The sequence below is a fragment of the Myotis davidii genome, unplaced genomic scaffold, assembly GCF_000327345.1.
Source record: "Myotis davidii unplaced genomic scaffold, ASM32734v1 scaffold1275, whole genome shotgun sequence".
Lineage (NCBI taxonomy): Eukaryota > Metazoa > Chordata > Mammalia > Chiroptera > Vespertilionidae > Myotis > Myotis davidii.
This window is the reverse complement of record NW_006286483.1, coordinates 378,679-402,045: the sequence shown is the minus strand read 5'-3', so window position 1 is coordinate 402,045 and position 23,367 is coordinate 378,679. Positions and strand designations below refer to the sequence as shown.

The following is a 23,367-nucleotide window of genomic DNA, read 5'->3' as shown; positions in this document are numbered from 1 at the left end:
TAATGAAGATTGTGTTAAATGTGGGATAAATGATATGTGTTCCAAAGTGAAGGAATTATACTTTCCAGTATTTGATGAAGTATAATCATGTCAGATGGGTGGGTGGGTGGATGGGTGGATGGATGGATGGATAGGTAGGTGGATGGATGGATGGGTGGATGAATGGATGGATGGGTGGGTGGATAGATGGAAGGAGATAACAATGTAAATGGAGAAAATAGGGATAAAGATGCAAATACCCATATATCTATCCATCCGTCCATGTCAGGGGTCCTCAAAATACGGCCCGCGGGCCACATGCAAATACAAATATTGTATTTGTTCCCGTTTTGTTTTTTTACTTCAAAATAAGATATGCGCAGTGTGCAAGGAATTTGTTCATAGTCTTTTTTTAAACTATAATCTGGCCCTCCAACTATCTGAGGGACAGTGAACTGACCCCCTGTTTAAAAAGTTTGAGGACCCCTGACCTAGTATATCAAATGCTCACATGGTGTGTGAAGTGAAGATTGATAATTGGCCATTTTTGCTGAGTTCTGCCTGATGATTAGTCCTTGATTATATCTCCTCCTGTCCATCTCTAAACTGAAAGTTCCATGAGGTCAGGGATATTATACCAGACATGCAGCAGAAGCTCAGTAAATATTTGTTGAATCTATACTACTGCCACCTTCTTGGAATCCTCATCCCTCATTGCTTTCTTTTTTTTAATTCTCACCTGGGGATATTTTTTTCATTGATTTTTTTTTTTTTTATAGAGAGTGGAGGGGAGGAAGGAGAGGAAAGAGGGGGGAGGGGATAAAGAGAAGGGAGAGAGAAAGAAAAATATTGATGTGAGAGAGAAACATTGATGTGAGAGAGACACATTGATTGGTTGCCTCTCGTTCATACCCTAACTGGGACCAGAGATGGAGCCTGCAACCGAAATACATGCCCTTGACGTACCCTCCGGTCTATGGGCTGATGCTCTACCAGGGGTGGGCAAACTTTTTGACTCGAGGGCCACAATGGGTTCTTAAACTGGACCGGAGGGCCGGAACAAAAGCATGGATGGAGTGTTTGTGTGAACTAATATAAATTCAAAGTAAACATCATTACATAAAAGGGTACGGCCTTTTTTTTTTTTTTTTAGTTTTATTCATTTCAAATGGGCTGAATCCGGCCCGTGGGCCGTAGTTTGCCAAGAGCTGAGACTGAGCAACTGGCCAGGGCCCCTCATCTCTTTCTAATCTTGTACTTAGGTACATTCTTCATATGGCTGCCAAATTGCATGCCCTTTCCTGTCTAAATGCTTTAGTAGCTCCCCATTACCTTCACTAAGAAGCCCTGCACTTCTCCAGATAGAACAAATCCATCCATGCCATCTTTTTCAAACTCATCTTTTACCACTTCATACCTGTACCCTAATAATACAGAACAATTTATAGTTCTCTTTACAAAATACTATTTTATCCCTCTCTGGCTTTAACCATTCTATTCTTTTAGCCTAGTGGTCGGCAAACTCATTGGTCTACAGAGGCAAATATCAACAGTACAACGATTGAAATTTCTTTTGAGAGCTAAATTTTTTAAACTTAAACTATATAGGTAGGTACATTGTTATTAACTTAATTAGGGTAGTCCTAAGGCTTAGGAAGAGCCACACTCAAGGGGCCAAAGAGCCGCATTTGGCTCGTGAGCCGCAGTTTGCCGACCACGGGCCTAGGATGACTTTCCTCCTTTGCTTGGCTAAACACTAGCTTAAGAATCAGGAAGCTTTTGCAAACCAACTCATTCAGTCCACAGTCAGCCTCCATAATACACTGTATATCTGTATCACAGTTCTTACTCGCTTTTGAATTTAACTTTTTTATATGTCTGTTCGAGTATAATTTTTAGGGTCAGGAATGTATATTTATCTTCCTCTCTCTAGTACCTATTACAGACTATCTCTTCTTGGTACGTGCTCTATAAATATCAAATTTTAAGAGAACAGGAAAATGAAGGGGAAGGCATGCAAATGTGATCTGAATATTGTCTGAATCAGTGACTTGACAGTAAGGAGAAAGAATGGTGTGTGGTAAATTCTAGGCTAAGTCAAAAGGTAAACTTTTGAAAGAAATGATAAAAATGTACATTTTAATAATTATAATATCTATACTTTGTATAAAGGAATATAAATGCCTATGTCAAAATAACATAATTAGAAAAATCATTTTTAACTATTCCTTGTAATTCTAAAATTATTATATAGTAATTTGCAATTACTAAGAGTTCTGATTGTATATGTTAGAATGTATAGACTTTACATACATAATCTGTAGTACTTTCTCTTTTTAATACTTTTATATTAAATTTTTAGGACATCAATGCAAGACTGAATAAGAAAAAGTTCCTTCCTCCTAAGCCATGGCATATCAGTTATACAGAAATACCACTTTGGGAAACAGTCTTCAGGAAAGCCTCGATGAGCTCATACAGGTAAGAGACTAAAAATCAGCATTTTTATTTAAAGGGGTCTATAATAATTCTTGTTATAGTCCTTATTCCAGGCAAAGAGGTTAAATATATTAGATTATTTGGCCCAGTAAATCAGTATTCAGATTAATCATCTCAAATTCCTCTGCATTTATACCATCCTACTATGGATCATAAATGTAATGATGATTGAATGATATAGTTGCATATATCTGAATTTTCAAATATTTTTGTTAAACTTAAAGATTAGTGTGTTGGTTTTCTTCTCATATGTATAAGAAAGACATTTTGTGTAGCTTTAAGGTAAATTTGAACAATTTTTAACAGAATTTTTTATACTAATCTAAGAACATTAAGCATTTCCATTTGCTTTTATATATTTAATGAGATTTATTAGATTTTTTAAAATGTATTATTGGTCCTATGTTTTTTTATTTAAATGAAACATGATTTCTTCAGTTTATCAAATGCCTCTTTCCAGATATTATAAAGAATGATAGTCAAAGTTTTGTTCAGGCATTGTAACATCACTGCATGTTTTCTTTTCAAAATTATATTGTGTCAAGATAATGCAAGAAAATATTGTCAGGCTAATTGCCTAATTGTCAGGTATGGCAAAGGAAGATAAGAGGTGTGAGCTTAGAGGCTCTGGTTAGCCTCAGTGAAATTTTTTCATGATAATTCGTGTTTTTGTTTATTTTGTCTTTAATGTTCTTCTGATGTATGACCTTTACTTTTCCTCAGTCTCAACAGATCACTCCCCAACTTGCCCTTCAAGTTCTACTTCAGTTTGATAAGGCTATAAATTCAGCATTGGCTCAAAGGGTCAGGAACAGAGTCAATTTCAGGGTAAGGATACTTTTTCCAAAACCTATTAGCCTGAACCAGTGGTTGTTACAACAGTGTTTTTTAGGACCTCTACATATTTATCAGTCATGAAAGGAAGAAATGGCTCAATCAAATTTGGGAGCATGTTTTATAATAACAAAATTATACTTTGACTTAGTATCTTGATACTAAAGTTCATCCACTTAATGTGAGATACAAAGTTTATTTTAGATTTTTCTTATTTCATTGTTTCACAAATTAACCTATGTATGTTTGGCTACTTTCCTTGAAGAATTACTGAGATTTCAAATGCCTAAAATATCTGCAGGTTTGAAGGTAAGTGACAGAGTAATCCGTTAAGGTTATGTTTTTCAAACTCCTGCTCCTAAAAAAAAAAAAAACCTTCTTTAGAAGAATGTCATTACACAGGACAATAATATTGTAGTCTTAGTGGCTAATACAGTAATTCCCTGAGCTAAGTCACAGGATTAATATTAATGTTTTGTACAGTTGTGGAGAATTAACATGTCCTTTTAAACCATGTTTACATAAAAATTCAAATGAACTTTCATAATTTAGCCACATGAGGGCAGTAGAAATACAGATTCAAATTTTCTGTGTTCAAGTAGGCAATACAGCTTTCTTCAGATTTCAGGTGAGCAATTTACAGACTTACAATGCTGAAAATAGTCTGCCAACAGAAAATTTAAACTCTTCCCTTAGCAAATTTATCTAGGGATTTTTTTTTAATTGTTAAGATGAAAATTAAGGAAAATATTAAGCAAGGTAAATATTAAAGAATTATACTATTTTAAGAATTTTATACTTGGTGGCTGAGTCTCAAATTGCTTTGGAGGAAAATGTGAGGAAAAATGACTTCATATTATGTCTAAATGTTTTGTTTTAAAGGGCTCTCTAAATACATACAGATTCTGCGATAATGTGTGGACTTTTGTATTGAATGATGTTGAATTCAGAGAGGTGACAGAACTTATTAAAGTGGATAAAGTGAAAATTGTAGCCTGTGATGGTAAAAGTAAGTGTTCACCTAATTACTGTGAAAGCAAAGCTACTTGAAATCTTGTTTTATGAGTCTTTAGAGAGTCTTCATCTGAAACTTAATGGAAAACTGTCAGTGATCCTCTCCTAGAAGAGACCTGGCTTCTCAGTTAGATTCTGAATTCCAGATCTCAAACTGACTTTAGTATAGATATTTCATGTGACACGTTGATGACTTCAAGATTGAGTTAAGGGTGTGGGCGGATTTGAGCTACAGATTTGAAGTATTCATCAGGCTTTTTCACCACCACCTATTTTTTTAAGGAAGCATTTAATTTTGACTATTTATCCTATGGTTTCTGTGTTGCTGGCTAACTGTACATTTTATATTTAAAAAATGGTTATTTAAGATTTTAATTAACCATAAGAACCTTATCAATTATAATAGTAAGTATCCATTTCTAATCTGTGCTGGTATATTTTCCACAGCCAACCAAAGGACTTGTTCAGGTCCTTCAGTGTTTCAAAAAGTATACATCTTTGCTTTCTGTTTCATGATTAGTTTTCCTTTTGGCAAATTGTATTTTAAATATATACTTAATTTTACTTTATCATCTGAACCATTTGTTTAAAGCAGCTATTCCTGAAATTAAATAGAGAAGACTGTCCAAGAAGGGGAGTTTTAAAAAGCAAGAGACCTCAGAGGGAAGGTAGGGGAGGGTGGGGGTAAGGGGAGAGAGAGATCAACCAAAGAATTTGTATGCATGCATATAAGCAATGGACACAGACACCAGAGCGGGGTAGGAGGGGCAATTAGGGGATAAGGACACATGTCATACCTTAACCCCTTCCCCAACAATTTTTTTTGTTAAAAACGTTTCTTTTTCAGACTAATTTTTTTATTTTGGTTCTATATACTATTTTTGATGCTGGTTATGAAAACAGTTTGTAATTATTTTTTCTTCCCATTTTTGTGGTTAAGAATAGTATTTCCTCAGAAAGTTTCTAGATGAAATTATTTAGAATGGTACGTATGTAGCTGGTTTTTGAAGGTAAAGTTTTAGACGAGTATACTCGTCGACGACTGAAAAAAAGAACATTTTGTGAAAACGTGTATACACGTTTCTGCCGGGGAAGGGGTTAATCAATAAAGAAAGGGGGGGGAAAGGGCAAGAGAAAGATAAATATATAGAATGTAACACCCTACATTTCTCAGGTTATGATGGGTTGGGGTTTTTTATTCTGTATATTTGGGGTTTTTAAAGAAATAATCACTAAAAAAAATGTAGAGACAACAAAAGCATACAGAAGAAAAACATTTGTAACAACAAATGTTTTTGATGTTATCTGAAAATAACATTTTTAATGCTTTCTTGTATAACTAGTCTTGTATTTTTACAGTAATATACATATGCATGTATACACATGTGCAAATCATTTTCAAACATAGTTGGTAACTCTTAAACCTGGTTTTTAATGGTTGCATGAAATTACACCTTTAGCCCTTTTGAAAGAAATGTTCTCTTTCAGATGTCAGAAAGCCTCTGAAACTAGCAATGTTACAATGACTTGTACCTTTCTAGCCAATTACGAACTTTAAAAGCATATGACTTTTTAATATAGTCATCAGATACATCTTTTTAGTCATTTCAGCAAGGAACAATGTTATTTTATATTTACTGGATCACAAAATAACATTTCTATACTTCAGATAATGTATATTTTTGTTCACATATTTTTATAATTTAGGCTAATAGTATAGCATTCTCATAACCTTTAAGTTTTTACTAGAGTTTAGGCAATAATTTATAACTCTAGACCTATCTAAATGAGGTAGCCCAGTACTGTTCTGTAAAACTTCTGTACTGATGGAAACGATCGTTGTCTGGAATTTTGTTAGGGCAATTGAGAAATCTAATGCTTTAATTTTTATTTAACTTCATTAGTTAACTTTAAGTAATTTGAATAGCTGTATGTGGCTAGCCAGTGGCTATCGTATTGGACAGCACAGATGTAGACAAGTAAAGTGTCATTTTAAATCATTGGAAACATAGGGAAGAACCACAAAGTCAGTAAAGAAGGCCTCTGAGTAAACGTACATATTTCACTCACAGGGGCTCCCAGTTTCTGGTGGTCTTCAAGTATATTACTCTTGTTTAAAGATACAAGTTACCTGTTTTTTTCAAACTTAACTGGATGAAAAGAAGCAGATCAGCCTCATCTATTGCAGTGGCTCCTGAGGAGCTTGCCCTTCTGCAACACATTGTAGTAATCTTCCAAGGAAACCTTGTTGAGTATTAAGAGAAGCTTAGGTTGTGTGCCATTAGTCTGTGTCATCAGAAAAGAATACAATTTTAGAAATTTTCTTTCCAAAATTAAAGCAAATGGTTTGGCATTCAGAAGTTGAAGTTGATAAGTAATTAAGAAAATTTCTTTTCTTAGATATCAAATATATATGGTGCTACTATGAAATAAGCTCATTTTTCCTGAAAGTCAGCTTTCTGAAATAAAGTTACGTTCCTGACAGAACAGCAGAAAAAAGTGATGGTGGCTAGAATTTTGGTCTGTTTCTCATCAAGAATTAAGTTATATAATTCTCTTCTGATTATATGTGATAGCCCTTGTGGTTTAAAATTTTGGGATAGTAGAGAACCTGGAAAAAAAAAATATGGTTGTTAGCAGTTAATAAATCAAATGTAGTATGTGGTTTTTCGCTAGCATAATATGGAGAGCTAAGCATTGTGTTTTACCTCTGTCTTAAAGGGAAAGTTATTTTAAGTCCTCTAGGTATTTTCATGGTCAGCTTCCCCTCTTCTTCCCCACCCCTCAAACCATCATCACCATTAGTTCCTGTTTTATTTTTAAGATATTATTTTAAAAATTAAATTGCTCCTTGAACTTACTCTTTCTCTCCTCTATTTCCTAGATACTGGCTCCAATACTACAGAATGAATAGAAAAGTGGCTTTTTTATGCCATCTTCTGTTATTATTCATCACTTTTTAAAGAGAAGCATAGAAGAGACTTTATTTATTCTAGCATTGCAGAAATGACTACACTGTGCTATACTATCAGAGAATCCAGTAGCAAGATGCTTGTAACTCTGTAGCCTCTTACATTACCTTTATTCTACAGCATGAAGAAACAGACTTTTTTTTAATGACAAATCAAACGTTGTTGCCTTCCTAATAATATTCTTTAATAAATTCATTTTAAAACTCAATGTGGGTAATAACTGGTAGAGCTATCAAGCTAGAAATATGAAGATATTAGATAAGCATTTTTAAAGAGCACAATGTTCCTTGCAAAGGAGATTAGGAAATACATTCATTTCAATAAAGTCAGGTTAGTTTTATAATTGTAACAGCTGATAAAAAAAGCAGGAGGAACAAAACCAAATTCTGGATTGGAATTTTACTTAGAAAATCTCTTTTCTAAAAGTACAAAACCAAGAGTAATCACTATAAAAAAAAATACTAAGTACAACTGAATTAGGAAAAGTTAGATAATCGTTAGCTTCCATAACCAAAACAAAACCAAGAAACTTACTTCCAAACATAAAATAGTCTCCACAAGACATGTAAATTATTTCTTGAACTGGCCATATTGGTCAAGTTATATACATTTTTAACTGATCTACATTTTGCCAGGTATTAGACTTAATAAGAAGGGGGAAAGTTTCTCTTGTTTGTCAGCCTAGGACTATATAAATGAAGAAAGTGGCATTTCTGAAATATCACAGCAGGAGAATGTTGCACAGGGTAGCTGAGCAACTAGAATTTAGAACTGCCTACAGGTGAATCAAGATCAACTATTTTTTTTCATTGTTTGTTTTTTGGATCAACTGTTTTTAATAAGGACCCGGCCCTATTTAATACTTATAGTAGACGATTGACAGCCCCCCATTCTGTAGTGAACCCCAATTCAACCCTACTTAAATGTGCTGAAGCTACCACGTAGAGATGAAAACTCACTTTTCTCCAGCTGAGAATCATAGCAGTAATCTTCAGCAAAATGACTTTTCATAAACCTGTTAAAATGTTAAATAGTTCTTTATAGTAGACATAGTCCCCTATTTTCAGTTGTAGAAGCATGCTCTGTAATAGATATGTGTTCTTTCTATTTTTTATTTATTTTTAATTCATTCCAGAGAGAGAGAAACCTTGATGTGACAGAAAAACATTTATCGGTTGCCTCCTGCACACACCCAAACTGGGGATCAAACCTGCAACCTGGGTATGTGCCTGACCAGGAACTGAACCTACCTTCTCTTTGGTGTACCGGATAACCAACTGGGCCACACAAGCCAGGGCAATAGATGTTATTTTTAAGCAACCAATGCTCAAATCTGATCCATATAGCAGCACAGAAATAAGACTATTTGTAATATAGTAGCCAGCATTACATTTTTTGGGTCAGACCAAGTGCTATATATCTTAGATATATTCTCCTGGATAATCCTCACAACCCTGAAAGAACTTTGTTCTCTTTTTATAGATTTAGAAATTGAAACTTAAATTACAAAAGGTTACAATAATTAGGATTTTCTTAATTGCAATTGACCAAAATCTAGGTCTTTTACTTTGGAGTTTCAACATCAAATTTAGGAGATAGGTATGTTATAGTAAACCAAAATTCCTGTTTCTTAAGGAATAAGTGATGGTTTAAACTTTTCCGTTACTAATAGTCACTGAGATCTTACAGAAGTATAGGGCTGGAGTTTGTATTCCTGTTTGGGGATTTAAAATCCTGTGGATGATGTTTGTAGATTGTGCTTACAATCTGGTGACAATCTCAGCTGGGGAAGCAACACGTTGACCCTGGGTGAGCAGTTTCTTGTAAGACAGGGTAACCTGGCTTGACCTTCTAGTAGTAATAGTGACTCCAGCCCTTCTCTGGACGCTCCTGCGGTGTTACCTCAGCATAGTAGTGTAGTCCTTGACACTCACATTAAAACTCATCCTTGCAGCTCATTCTGTGTCCTCTACTCCAGTATTTCATCCTCATCTTCTTTACCAGCCATCACATGGTCAGCTCCAGTTAAGTTTGAAAAAGAAACAAAGTCAGATCTGAGTTTTACTTCTGTCTTTGGCTATGCAGTTTCCTACATTTTTCCTGCCTTTCAGAATCAAAACCCTACCCATGCTTCAAAACTAAAACCCAGTTGTATCTCTGTCACCCGCATTGATCTCTTTGCTGTTGACCTCATACAAAGAAATTATTTATATACACGAAAGAAAACACAACAAAGGACAGGAAGAAATTGCGTCAGTCCCAGTACTCACTCATACTCATCCAGGTAACTAATATGTAAAGCCCAGGGTTTATACAGCATTCCATCCAATGAAACTGGTTCTGAGACTTGAGTTAGCCCTATACCCACCCCTGCTTTTGGCTGGGTGGGAGTGCAGAGTCCTAGCCAGGCATTTCCTCCTATCAGTTCTAATCACTCTGACTTTACTAAGGTTACAGGAAAGAGTGACAGCAGAAGTTCATACCACCTGACCACAGGCTCCAGTGATAAGCTTAATTGCCTGTTAGTGTGGAAGAAGAGAAAATCCATCAATTGTCTACTGTCAGAACTAAGAGTACAAGTTGGGCTTTTTGTAATGAAGAGTCGATCCTCTCCGCATGCATTACTAAATGCTATTTTAACACCCGAACAGTGGGCAAAGAATAGCCTCTGGATTTAATGCCGGACTGGTCATTGTTACGCTTGTTTATTGTGAGCTATCTTCAGCTAATTTCATTTCTTGGTAGACATTAATCACAGTGTCCTAAGGTATGCTACCATCATTTTATAGTGGGTCATAATTAAATCACTAATAAAATTTTGAAATTTTAAAATATGTATATATATTTAAATATATATTTCAACTGGGGAAGCAATTTGTAGGATAGTTTAAAAATTTGGACTCAGTAAAACTGCAGAATAAGAGAAAGTGCAAATACAGAAGAATTTGGAACCTTTGCTTTGTCAGTCCATTCTAATAATGTACTCTAATTTGTTCATCCAGCTTTTTTTTAAAGATTTTTAAATGGATTTTTAGAGGGGGGGGAAGGGGGGAAGAAACATGGATTGGCTGTCACCTGCATGCCCCCAACCTGGGATCAAGCCCACAAACCAGGCATGTGCCAGCAATTGAACCAGCAACCTTTCAGTGCACCAGACAACACCCAACCAACCGACCACACTGGCCAGGGCCGGCTCTTTTTCATATGCTGTAATAATAATGGAATCTATTATTTTCTTAGTGCATAGGTAGGTAGAATTTGCATAGGGTGTGGAGCAAAGCATTTTACCTTGACAACATACCAAGGTTTAGTGGGATTAGCTTAAAAAGGAATTGTGCAGAAAGACTTAATCAGTATTCTCCCTTGAATGCCCTACTCATTCTCTTGATTCTGTGAACTTCCTAAAGTTCTGTTACAAGAGAAATTGGCTTCAAAACTGGTTCTTTTGCCCCTGGGTAGAGAACTGAGATTGTTCTTACCATTGCTGTACATGCACGGACAGCACTGACCCCTTTTCTGGATTAAGAGACTGAACACATACTCTGTGCTTTTCTCCCTCTGCTTTTACTCATTTTATTCCACCAAATGAACCACAAAAGACCCCAAATAGCTAGAGCAATCCTGAAAAGGAAGGAACAAAGGGTCATCATGCTTCCTGATTTCAAACTCTATTACAAAGCTACAGTAATCATACAGCAGAATATTGACATAAAAACAGACACATAGGTCAGTAGAACAGAATAGAGGCCAAAAATGAACCCACACATCTGTGGTCAATTACTTTATGACAAATTTATAACAAAGGAGTCAAGGATAGGTATATATTGGGGAAAAGACAGTCTCTTCAGTAAACGGTGGTAGGAAAACTGGGCAACCATGTTGCTGAATGAAGCTATCTTATACCATAACAAAAATCAACTCAAAATGGATTAAAAAGGAACATAAGACCTGAAACCATAAAACTATAAGAAAATGGGGTAAGCTCCTTGACATTCAGTCTTGGCAGTGATTTTTTGAATTTGGCAACAAAAGCAAAAGTAAGGAAGATGGCATCAAAGTAAAAAGCTCCACAGCAAAGGAAACCAACAAAATGAAAAGGCAACCTGTGGAATGGGAGAACATTTGCAAGTCATATCTGGTAGGTGCTGAATATTACAAAATGCAAAGAACTCATATAGCATATGTGTATATACAACTCAATAGCAAAAAAAAAAAAATAGGGGCAGAAGACCTGAATTGACATTTTTCCAAAGACAACATAAATGGCCAACAGATTAGAATGGCTGTTATCAAAAAAATAAGTGTTGGCAAAAATGTGGAGAAAGGGGAAGCCTTCCATACTATCAGTGGGGATGTAAATTAGTGCTTCTGCACAGTTGGTGGGAATGTAAATTGATACAACAATTCCACTTCTGGATATATGCTCAAAAGAATTGAAAACAGAGACAAAAAACATTTGTACAGCCATATTTATAGCAGCATTATTCATAACAGCCAAAAGGGAGAAGACATGGATGTTACCCCTCAGAATTTCTTTTTTAAAGATTTTTAAAAGTTGGTAAAATATACATGAAGTGAGAGCCTGCAGAGGGACACTCCCTGCCTTGATCTGGGCCCAGTGAAACTGATTGGGACTTGTGGTCTCCAGGACGGTGAACAGTACCGTTCTGCTGTTTTAAGGCCCCAAGTTTGTGATAATTCGGTCCAGTGGCCATAGGAAACTATTAGCCAAAAATGGAGCGTTTTTAGCATCATCAAAACAATTGCAGTGAGTCACAGCATGTAAATTTTGTTTTTAAACAATTCATGAGTTCAAGATGATACCAAAACCCATCCCTACACACACAAATTCACATCATTAGGTAACCAATTCCTTGTTCTGAAAACTGATAGGGGGAAATAACTTCAGATTAATAATACAGTTAATGAGGAAAGTTTCAGTATAGGAAAATGTAAAGAATTGTAGAATTGGGATATATATTACCATTTTACAAATCATTATGAAATAACAGTGATCATCGATGGCTACTAAAACAGGAGAAAGTGTTATGGGAAATTTACAGTCAGGCTGACAACTTCCAAACCCCACAGTTCAAACATTTAAAAAAAAAAGTAAAAGACAAATGTACCTCCTGATTATACAAAATACCAACTATGATATTTTCTTGACAAAAATTAAGCTTTTAACTCTAAGTACCAGTTTGCAAGACATATCAGGGGCTGAGGAGTAAGTCACATGATACTACTGGGATTCTATGAGCAGAATCCCAAATATGGGGAGCTGTAGAGGAAAGACCTAGCTTGTGCAACAAATAAATGGCCAAAATAAAAAAGATGGAAGGACAAATCTAAAACTGAAAGACATTTGAGAGATTTATCAACCCAATGGGTCTTTATTGAAATAACCAAACTGTAAAACATGATATGACACAAGGGGCTAAATTAAAAACTGGTTTGGCCCAGCCAGTGTGGCTCAGTGGTTGAGCCAGACACCAAGCGGTCACCAGTTTGATTCCCCGTCAGTGCACATGGCCTGGGTTTTGGGCTAGATCCCCTGTAGGAGGCAATTGATGTTGCGCCAATGTTTCTATCTCCCTCTCCGCTCTCTCTAAAATCAATAACATTTTTTTAAATAACTTTAGAAAAAAACTGGTTTGGTATATGATTAAAGAGTTATTGTTATGATACAGTTGGTTGTGTTTTTAAAATATTCAATACCTATCTTAAAAGATACCAAAGAATTAATGAATGAAATAAGATGACATATAGGATTCAGCCCCATTTGGTTTGGAAAGTTAATGGGAGTGTAGCTAGAACAAGTCTGGGCAGCAGTTGATAACTGAATTCACTATAACATTCCCTCTACCTTTGTATGATTGAAGATTTCTTTTTAAAACATCTATAGATCCTCATTGCTTACAGATAAAGCCCAAACTCTTTGACAGCAGCAGAACACCAGGTTTCTTGCCATCTGGTCATCTTTCAGGCTCACCTTCACCTGCCCTCCTCACAAGCTACATTCAATTCCCTGAACGTACCTCCTATTTTCATACATTTGGTAATCCGATTTGCCTATGTGGAGCACCTTTATCACTTTTGTTATTTGGTTAACTCCATGGCCCAGTTCAAATGTCACTGTTTCTGTAAACTTTTAATAGACTCCTTAAAATAGAACTACACACTCACTTTAAAGCAATCCCAACACATCCTGGGCAGGACACTCCACTATACCCCTATATTATCCCATCGTCATCCTCTCCCCTCCCACCTTACCCAGATTAAATTCCATGGCCATCATGATCACTGCCCTGTACATAATCTCCACTCCTTTGCCTCTCTCATATTCACTTGGGTAAATCACAAATCTGGGTAAATCCTCTGCCTACACTATGCTCGAATTCTTGCAGCTGAATGTGGATGCGTGGCTGATTTTTAAACTGACTTTCCCTGAAGTCAATGGGTCCTTAATGCTGCCTGACATTTTTTCCCCCTTGGTCTAATTTTTATTCCAGTTTCCAATCTGAAACAATTATGTTATACCTTTTTCTTTTCCAAACCTCCAATATCTCCTGTCCCATCCTCATTTCATAAAATCATCTTGCTCTTTATTTCACTGAACAAAAGAAAGTAATCAAAAGAGAACTTCCAGAGTTTCCAATTCACTAATAAGCATATGAAACTACTCAGCATCATTAGTCCTCAGGGAAATGCAAATTAAAACCACAATCACAGCCTGGCCAGGAAGCTCAATTGGTGAGAGCATCATCCTGATTCACCAAGGTTGCAGGTTCAATTCCCTGTGAGGACACATATAGAATCAACAGTGAATGCATGGATGGGTGGGACAACAGATCAATGTGTTTTATTTCTCGTTCCCTTTCTAAAAATAAATTAATAAATATTTTTTAAAAACAAACTTAGAGACTACAATCACCACCACTCAGCAGAACAGTTAAAATGACAAAGTAATATTAGCAAAGAAGTGGAGTAAATGAACTTTCACACCTTGCCAGTGGGAGTTAAGTTGGCAGAGCTTGTAAAACTATGAGCATTCACCTAAGTGAACATAAGTGCATCTGACAGCCCAGCAACTTCACTCCTAGATACATACCCAACTGCAGTGTATACACATGTTCTCTCTAATACATGTTCAAGGAGGTTCATAATAGGAGCACAATTCCTAATAGGAAAAGCCATCATCAATAATACAATGAATAAATTATGATACTACACAGTAGTGATAATCATTGAACTACTATGACACAACAACACAGATGAAATGCATAATGTTGAGCTTAAGGAGCCATAAACAAAAGTGAACATAGAACTTGACAAGGAGAAAATTCTGAAATGTCCTAAATTAAATTACAGCTGGCCGGAGAGTAGAAGGAGGAGGCAAAAGTTAACAGCTACAGGCCAAATCCAACCAGACTGCTTACATGCCTGAGTGGATGTTGGAACTGAATCATTTCTGTGCTTTGTAGACAGAACAGCTGACCACCGCATGATCTTACGGGTGCTTATAGGCAATTCAAACAAGACAGGAAGCATGTAGAAGTGGGCTTTTAGGGGAAGATGAGGAATTTTATTTCAAGCATATAAAAATGGAGGAGTCTGCCCTTGCTGGTTTCGCTCAGTGGATAGAGCATCGGCCTACAGACTGAAGGGTCTCAGGTTTGATTCCAGTCAAGGGCACAAGCCTGGGTTGTGGGCTCAATCACCAGTAGGGGCAGTGCAGGAGGCAGCCCATCAATGATTCTCCCTCATCATTAATGTTTCTATCTCCCTCCTCTCTGAAATCAGTAACCAAAAATTTATATAAATGGAGGAGCCTATCAGACATCTTTAGGGACTAGGCATCTATTCCAGAACTAGCCTCAACTTCCCCTTCTCCTGACCCTTTTATCTATAGCCTCTGTAAATTCTTTCAAAACAACTTACATCTTTCTTCCTCAAACTCAGTTAAGTTTTTTAATGTGTTTTTAACGTGCCTCATGTGTGAAACAGCTCTGGCCACCAACACAGGCATCAAGCTAAGATGAATGAAGGATTATGTCTGCTGTGCTCTGATCATATAAGAGCAAAACCACTGGTTGGGCGTCTCCTTGCCCATTGCCAGGGGGTTTCAACCAAGTTTTTATCTCCATACTCCACAAGAACTGCTCTTATCAAAATCACCTCACAGCCCGAACCGGTTTGGCTCAGTGGCTCGAGCGTCGGCCTGCGGACTCAAGGGTCCCAGGTTCAACTCTGGTCAAGGGCATGTGCCTTGGTTACGGGCACATCCCCAGTAAGAGGTGTGCAGGAGGCAGCTGATCAATGTTTCTCTCTCATCGATGTTTCTAACTGTCTATCCCTCTCCCTTCCTCTCTGTAAAAAATCAATGAAATATTTTTTTTTAAAAAAAATCACCTCACATTGTTAAATTCAGTAGTCACTTCATCCTGTTACCGACCCAAAAGAGGGTATGCCGCCCTGTGCGTAGCAAAGCCAAACACTGTACACTGAGATTTGCAATGGAGAAACTAAAGCCGTTTTATTTGCAGGGTGCCAAGCAAGAACAGGAAGCTATCGCTGAAAACCCAAAAGTCCCTGCTGGCCTTTAGTCAAGAATGTTTAATAGCAGAGATTAAAGGTTAGGGGTTAGGGCAAACAGGCTGATATACGGAAGCGCTGGCCGTGTAGGTTTTGGTTGGGGGACTTCAGACCTTGGTCATTTACCGTTAGATAAGGGAACGGCTTCAATACTAGGTCTTCCTAGACAAGTGACACTGCACGTCTGGAAAGATTCCAGGGTTCAAGTCCAGTTAAGTCTCAGTCCTTTGGTCCCATTGGTCGGGGGGTGGGGATGGGAGTTACGCGAATCTGCTTCTGGGTGCAGCTGGAAATCAGTTTTCTCCACTGCCTATGCTTTGGCTGCTTGACTTGTGGTTTTGGTCTGCCGTCTGCCGCCTCGGAAAGGCAACCCAGTATCTTGTTAGAACCAGATAGGATTCTGAGCTGGTTCTTGGGTTACACTCATCTTCAGTGACTTTCAGCAGCTTTAGGCACAATCATCAACCTCTTTCCTGAAACACTTTCTCATCCAGGCTTCCAGAACACTAACTACGTATTTCCCTTCTACCACCCCTGCTGCTCCTTTCCAACTTTTTCTTGGTAGTTCCTCCTTATCTCGGTGGCTCTGTGTTTTGCAGAGCCCCAGAATGCATATGGCTGTCCACTCCGTTGGAATTCTCCAATTTCATGGCTTTACACTATTCATAAGCTAATGAACACCAGCTAAACATCTTCAGTTCTCTCCTGGCCTCAGATTCCTGTTGTATTTGTCTCCTCCACATCTCTACTATTCAAAGGTCTAATAGGCATCTCCATTTTTAAAAAATATATATTTTATTGATTTTTTTTACAGAGAGGAAGGAAGACGGATAGAGAGTTAGAAACATTGATCAGCTGCCTCCTGCACACCCCCTACTGGGGATGTGCCCACCACCAAGGTACATGCCTTTGACCGGAATCGAACCCAGGACCCTCCAGTCCACAGGCCGACGCTGAGCCAAACTGGCTAGGACAGGCATCTCCATTTTTATATGTTTGGAATCAAACTCTTGATCTTCCCCTAAAAATCTACTTTCACAGTTTTCCTGTCTTGGTTAATAGTAACTATCCTTCCAACTGACCATCAAGACAAAACATTTGGAGTCATTCTTGACTCTCATAAATAAACTCAACCTGTTAGCAAATCCTCAAATTGGACCTCCAAAACATTTCCAGGATCTAACCACCTCCCTTTCTACTGCTGCTGTGCTACCCTGATACAAGCTGCTATGGCTAGTGTCATGATTATTGCCACAGCCTCCTAACTGGCCTCCCTGCATCCACCATCACCTCCCCATCAGTCTGTTCTCAACGCAGCATGAAAATGTTAATCAGATCATGCCAGTCCCCTGTTCAAAGCCTTCCAGTGGCTTAAGGCACTCAGACAAGATGAAGGCCATGTAATGGGTTACAGGGGCCTTCACAACAGCCCTGCTCCCCTGTGCTCTGCACTCTTCTTCCTCCCCCCCGCCCCCCCTTTTCCTCTGCTCTGTGTACACTGGTTTCCTTGCTATTCCTCAAACATGGCAGGTGTGTTCCTGCTTCAGGGCCTTGCCAAGTCTCTCTTCTTGGCCTAGAATGCTCTCCCCCCATGGGCCCTCATGGATCATTCCTTCGTCACCTTCAGATCTTTACTCAAATGTCACCGTTTCATTAATGGCATCCCTAACCACACTATTTAAAAATTTAAGCATCCTCCCTCCCCACCCCACTCTCTTAAGGTTTCTAGCACTTCCTTCAATTTCTCTTTAGCTGCAGCACTTGTCTCAAGGCAGGATTCCATATTTCTAAGTTAGGAGTATTAAATGGGAGACTTAAGAGAAGTGATGAGAAAGAGAAGAGCAGAGGGAAGGAAGGTGCAGTAAGTGCTTTTTAATAAATTTAAAAAATGTATTGATTTTTTAGAGAGAAGAAGGGAGAAAGAGAAACATTGATTTAAAAGATATTTTTATTGATTTCTGAGAGGAAGAGAGAAGGAGAGAGAGAGAAACATTAATGATGAGAGAAAAATCATTGCTGGGCTGACCCCTACTGGGGATTGAGCCCACAACCCGGGCATGTGTCCTTGACTGGAATCAAACCTAGGACCCTTCAGTCTGTAGGCCAATGCTCTATCCACTCAAACCAGGTAGGGCAGTTCTTTCCATTTTTAATCCAAATACAGTCTCCTCCAAATAAGTTACATCATCTGTTCCTAAACAAGATTAACTGTCTTCTCTTCCTTTCTTAAAACACAATTCACTCAATCAAGAGCACAAAGATTATAATAGGCAGGCTGTACATCATAATAGTTATTAAAACAGAATTTACCAATAGTCCACACATCAAAACGAAGTAATTCAAACCTTGAGAAGTAATATATGCCTAGTTGCTCATTCATTTCTAAGATTTTTCCTTTCCAGAGAAAGGTTAAAGAAACAAATATGACTTAGAGAGAAGAAAAAAAATCAACAAATGTGTTCACTTAATTGTATGATTTCTAAAAATAAACTACACAAATGAGGGAGAAATTGGACCCTTCAGATAGGAAGACCTTGTGTTATTAAATAAAGAGCACTTTCTATGCACTTGAATGTATTTAAAGGGGGGAAAATGTCAGTACTTGGAAAATTCCAGAAACTTCTTCCCCTCAAATGACAAGTTCACAATTTAGTTTGTTTGTATAAAAAAGATAATTTATTTCACATGAAAATATACAGAGGAAGTCAAATATGAGGCCAAGGACCCAAGTTCTTTCCTCAGAATGCGTGTATTCGGGGAAGCTTTTCTGCCCACTTCCCACAGCAGTGAAGGTGTCCATGAGCTCCCCTGACGGGAAGAGGCCTTACAGAGACTCATCTGCTGAGCCCTTGACTATCCGTCAGCCATCTCGGAGGCAGGGCTGGGGGCAAGGTGAAGAGGACTCAATAGTATGATGCAGGTAAGTTGGTAGTGGCAGTGCCCATTACCAAAGGAGTACAACTTTACCAAAAGCAGTCACTATAAATAGAAAATTCACTGTCAGACACAGTGATAACTATGTCAGAGTACATGGGTTACAGGGAAAGTTGATAATGAGAGAAACACTTGGTTGAGTCATAATAAATGAAGAAACAATATCATGACATATTAATGGGAACATCATTCAAATTATACAAATTAATTTGCATTTAAATCATTTTTCCAAAGCATATTGTATGCAGATCAACTGTACTATATAAAAGATATGCCTCTTTTTCTGTAGTCTCCCCAGTCCATCACAGAAGAGTATTACTAATAGCCAATAGCCTTCTATAATGCGATGACAATTATCTCTGGAGCCTCAGAGATCATTGTTTCACTGGGTAACATTTACAGGGAGTGGAGGCAAATACACACACACAAAATTGTCTCCCCACGAGGAAATATATAAGCCAAAGAACCACAAATAGTGACTCTTCCATTCACATACTTAAGAGTTTTCACTCAAAAGGCCTAAATGTGAAATAACCCGATTTCCTGGTTTAGCCTAACAGTCCTTGTTTATTTTTGTTTCCCCACATAATTGTAATAGTACAGCCACCCTCCCTCCTGTAAAAGTGTTCCAGTTTGGACAATAAATATATGGTGACCTTATCTAAACTAGCTATTATCTTTGTTATGGAATGTTAAGCTTTGGCTGTGAAGCTGGCTAAATTAGAGTTGTAATTTTCCCATAAAGATATGGTGGTCAGATTGGTTAAATCACTCTGCCTTTTCCCATACAGAAGAGTCACAAATGTGGCAATGTAAACAACATGAGGAGGGTTTTCAACAATGAAAGCATCAGCTCTGTACCTTTATATTTTTTTGAATATGCTGTTTATACAGCCTGCCATGATCATTTTGGAATAATGGGGAGTCTCTGGCCAGCCACAAGGGATTTTAAATGCCACCAATAGTAACGAAAACAAGTGTAAGACTTTTGTCTGATTTCTGGCTTCCCAAACAGAAAGCGGAGGTAGAGGTTTGAATTAGGAGCTATTTATTTTTAAGTTAATAGTACATGAGAAGGCCCTATTTCCATCAAACTCCCCCTTCCCACTACCAAGCCTAGAATTATTAGGAATGGCATCTCCACAGAATGGAAAAGCTGGACACCAAGCATTCAACTAAAGTCCAGGGTCCCCTGTCACACTTCCCTTCCTGGCTCTCCCAAATAACTAGTTCTTCTGCTCACTCTCTGAGAAAGTCAGTGGAGGGGCTACTGGGAGTGGAGTGAACTAAGTCAGTGTTCATCCGGGATGAACAATTTGCAAGGCAACAGATCTACTTACCTACATTCCAATAGCAGCCCCCTAACCCTGTGGGATGCCATGGATTCCAGAGACCTGATCTCCCACCCCACACTGTCCCAGCACATTCTGGGCATGTTTGCACATGTTCTTGCCCCACCTTTCAATCTGAGGTAGCAGTTCTCTCAGTGTATCTCAGAGTTCAGTCTGCTGATGGTCTTATACCGTAAGTATTCTTCTAAGCACTGAAGAACATTATCATCCACCTTTGGGTCGAACTTGTTGGCCAACAGGTGATGGTTCTGAAGAATCCAGTGAAGGTCCCCAACGCCATAAATACAGACAGCCCGCTGATGGGTTCCAGAGCAAGGTGCATAAGGTGCCCCCATGCTGATGTCTCCTTCATGGCCCTGCCATTTTACCAGCCTGGCAATGGCAGCCATGTCTGACATGTGAAACTTGGGGTGGTAGGGAACAGAGCCAGGCATCCATGGGGCACGCTGAAGTGTGGCCCAGAGGTGTTCATCGGGGCTATAGGTATCTTTCACCCACTCAATCAGTTGCCGGGCTTTGGGGTTCTCAAAGACCTGCTGGACAAAGCCTCGAGAAGCCACAATGTAAGCATTCCCTACGAACATAGGTAAATTATTAGGGGGAGGGTCCTTCTTCTTGTTAGTTACGTGTATTGTGTCTGTTACCTCATAGTGATATTGCCAGCGAGATCTTTTGTACTCAGTAGGTATCTCGGACTCCATACTGTTCTTCCCATTCAACATCTTGAGGGCCAGGACCATCTCAGCATTGGTCTTTATAGGAAAGTCTGTTCCGCATGTATTCAGCAAGTATTTCCAGGGCACTGAGCTCTGGAGCAAGTCTTCCATACAGTTCAGGTCCGCCTGCACCCTGGACCAGGAGGCATAAACCACCCGAACCAACTTACTGGCTATAAAGACATTTGGGAAGCATGAAATAATTGCCCTGACTGCCTCTTTGAAAGTGTCTGGGGACTTCTGATCCACGTGGACACAATATATGTTCTGAGGGGCATACACAGCTCTCAGCAGCCTTTCAAAGTTTTCAATCTTCTCATGGACCACCATAGAGTATGCAATAGGGAAGTCTAACTCCTCTTTGCTGAGTGGGTACTGTATGAACTTCCTTTTGGCCTTAAAGTACTCACAGTCTCTGGTCATGTTGATGTAGTCAGTGTCTGTGAAAGGCTTCCACTTCTTCTTGACCTCCAGCCTGTCCAGGAGAGCCTCAATCACTGCTTCCTTGTCCCCTTGGATGATTCTAGAACAGTTGATGGATCTCCTTGCTGTCAATTGCAGGGACTTGTACAAGATGTCCCTACAGTGCTTGGACTCCAGATCCAGGGAATCAAAGTCACATTTCAATCTGAGAGAGAATCTCAGAGCAACAATGGCCAGCAGCAAATAGCAGCCCAGGGCCCACAGGTAATGCTGCCTGCAGAGTTTCTTCTTCCACCAAGTCATCTTCATGGTCTGGGAGATCAATAGAGTTTGAGCCCAGGGAAGGAAGAGGAGGTTGGAATCCTTGGACAGAACAAAATGCCTTCGATTACAAACTAACCCTGAATGTGTTCCCAGGAACAACAACTCCAACTCCAAAGTGGTGGCAAAATATATTTTTTCTCTAGGCAAATATCCTCAGTCAAGACCTGCCTAGGAATTTCTTACCCTTGGGTTGCTAACGGAGGTCTATAACCTGACCTTACAAACTAGCTGCTCATGCTACAGTCAGGACCTAGGTCCACCTCTACCCCAGGAGAAAGGGAAATGGAACTGAAGACCTGCTGATGTAAAGGTGGAATTAGTAAGAGGAAGTCCCTACCCTTTGTTCCCCATTCTTCCCTCCACCCCTTACAACCCTGTTTCTAGCATAGCTCTTATTGGGACCTAGGATTTGATAGGTCTAGAGAGAAAAATTCATGAATTTCAGACTCTCAGTATCAGTTGTAGAAATTCAAAATGTAATATCTAACCACCCTTTTATAAAAATATTCCTTCACCCTGGTCAAGTAGCTCAGTTGGTTAATGCATTTAATCATTCATATAGATAGCAATCTATCCAAATTTAAAATATATTTACACACAGAGCTATGCATATATAATATTTAATGAGTGCTTTCTACATGCCAGAAATATTTCTTTACATTGTCCCATTTAATCTTCATAACATACCTAAAATGAAGTATTATTAGACCTTTTCTAGATAGGAAAAAGACGCTAAATAACTTGCAAATATCACATATTAAGAAGCAAATCTGGAACTCCCTCACTTTCTCCCCCCGCTTTTTTTGTCTATAAGTTTAATACTTATTCCTCCAAACCATAGCTACCTTTCAAAAACAATACAGGGTACTGAGTACCATTCAAAGAAAACCAGGTACTATAGATAAATCCCTAAAAGGAGAGAATGAAAAACAAAATGTGATACATCCAGCAATGATTGTTTTTCCCCTTTTGCATCCTCTTTCTAAGCATAAGATTTGTATCCTCTTCAGTAATAATTTTTGGGGAATCTAAGAAGAAAACATGATGAAAGATTAAGAAAACTCTCACCTTTAATAGCTTCTTTCTTACTTAGGTTAGATCTCTTGCCACTGTTTGTTTCTGTTTCTCAGGGAAGACTGTTTAAGTTCCATGGAAGCAAATGTGAACATGGCATCCCTAACCACACTATTTAAAAATTTAAGCATCCTCCCTCCCCACCCCACTCTCTTAAGGTTTCTAGCACTTCCTTCAATTTCTCTTTAGCTGCAGCACTTGTCTACACACACACACACACACACACACAATTTGTTTATAGTCAATTTCAAGCTAGTATGTGAAGAACATGAGAGTGGAAATGTTTGTCTGCTTTGTTGATTGCTATATATCCCCAGGGTCAAGGACAATCCCTAGTAAGAACTTAGTTAATAGTTGTGGAATGAATAAAGATTCACTAAGTGGAAGAATAAATCTTCAGTTCAATAAGGTACTTAAGCCATATAATGGTTCTTTCCATTTTTAAAAAATACATTTTTTTAATTGATTTCAGAGAGGAGAGGAGAGGGGGAGAGAGATAACAACATCAATGATGAGAGAGAATCATTGATCAGCTAGCTGCCTCCTGCATGTGGGGATTGAGCTCACAACCCAGGCATGTGTCCTGATCGGGAATCGAACCGTAAGCTCCTGGTTCATAGGTTGACACACACACACTGAGGCCCGCTGCCC

At 38.4% G+C, this 23,367-nt stretch overlaps 3 protein-coding genes across 6 annotated transcripts in view; 2 read left to right on the top strand and 1 right to left on the bottom strand.

Annotated features, from left to right (window-relative positions):
- The window catches only part of BNIP2 (BCL2/adenovirus E1B 19kDa interacting protein 2), a 32,910-nt gene extending 30,479 nt beyond the window's left edge, over positions 1-2,431 (top strand). For 3 of the 4 annotated variants that reach the window (XM_015560202.1, XM_015560201.1, XM_015560204.1), the window contains one exon: positions 2,342-2,431. In XM_015560202.1, the coding sequence (XP_015415688.1) occupies positions 2,342-2,360 (19 nt within the window). In that variant the 3' untranslated portion in view covers positions 2,361-2,431. The remainder of the gene's footprint in view (positions 1-2,341) is intronic. The other variant, XM_015560203.1, reaches the window with a different exon arrangement.
- The window catches only part of GTF2A2 (general transcription factor IIA 2), a 14,889-nt gene extending 7,383 nt beyond the window's left edge, over positions 1-7,506 (top strand). The window contains exons 2-5 of the mRNA XM_006757998.2: positions 2,342-2,460; positions 3,202-3,306; positions 4,195-4,321; positions 7,211-7,506. Of these exons, the coding sequence (XP_006758061.1) occupies positions 2,389-2,460; positions 3,202-3,306; positions 4,195-4,321; positions 7,211-7,236 (330 nt within the window). The 5' untranslated portion in view covers positions 2,342-2,388 and the 3' untranslated portion in view covers positions 7,237-7,506. The remainder of the gene's footprint in view (positions 1-2,341; positions 2,461-3,201; positions 3,307-4,194; positions 4,322-7,210) is intronic.
- A 10,492-nt stretch (positions 7,507-17,998) lies between these two features.
- On the bottom strand, positions 17,999-21,861 carry GCNT3 (glucosaminyl (N-acetyl) transferase 3, mucin type). The gene has a single exon (XM_015560199.1). It carries the CDS (start codon positions 21,625-21,627, stop codon positions 20,311-20,313), a length of 1,317 nt encoding a protein of 438 aa, XP_015415685.1. The 5' UTR covers positions 21,628-21,861; the 3' UTR covers positions 17,999-20,310.
- Between the last annotated feature and the right edge of the window lie 1,506 nt (positions 21,862-23,367).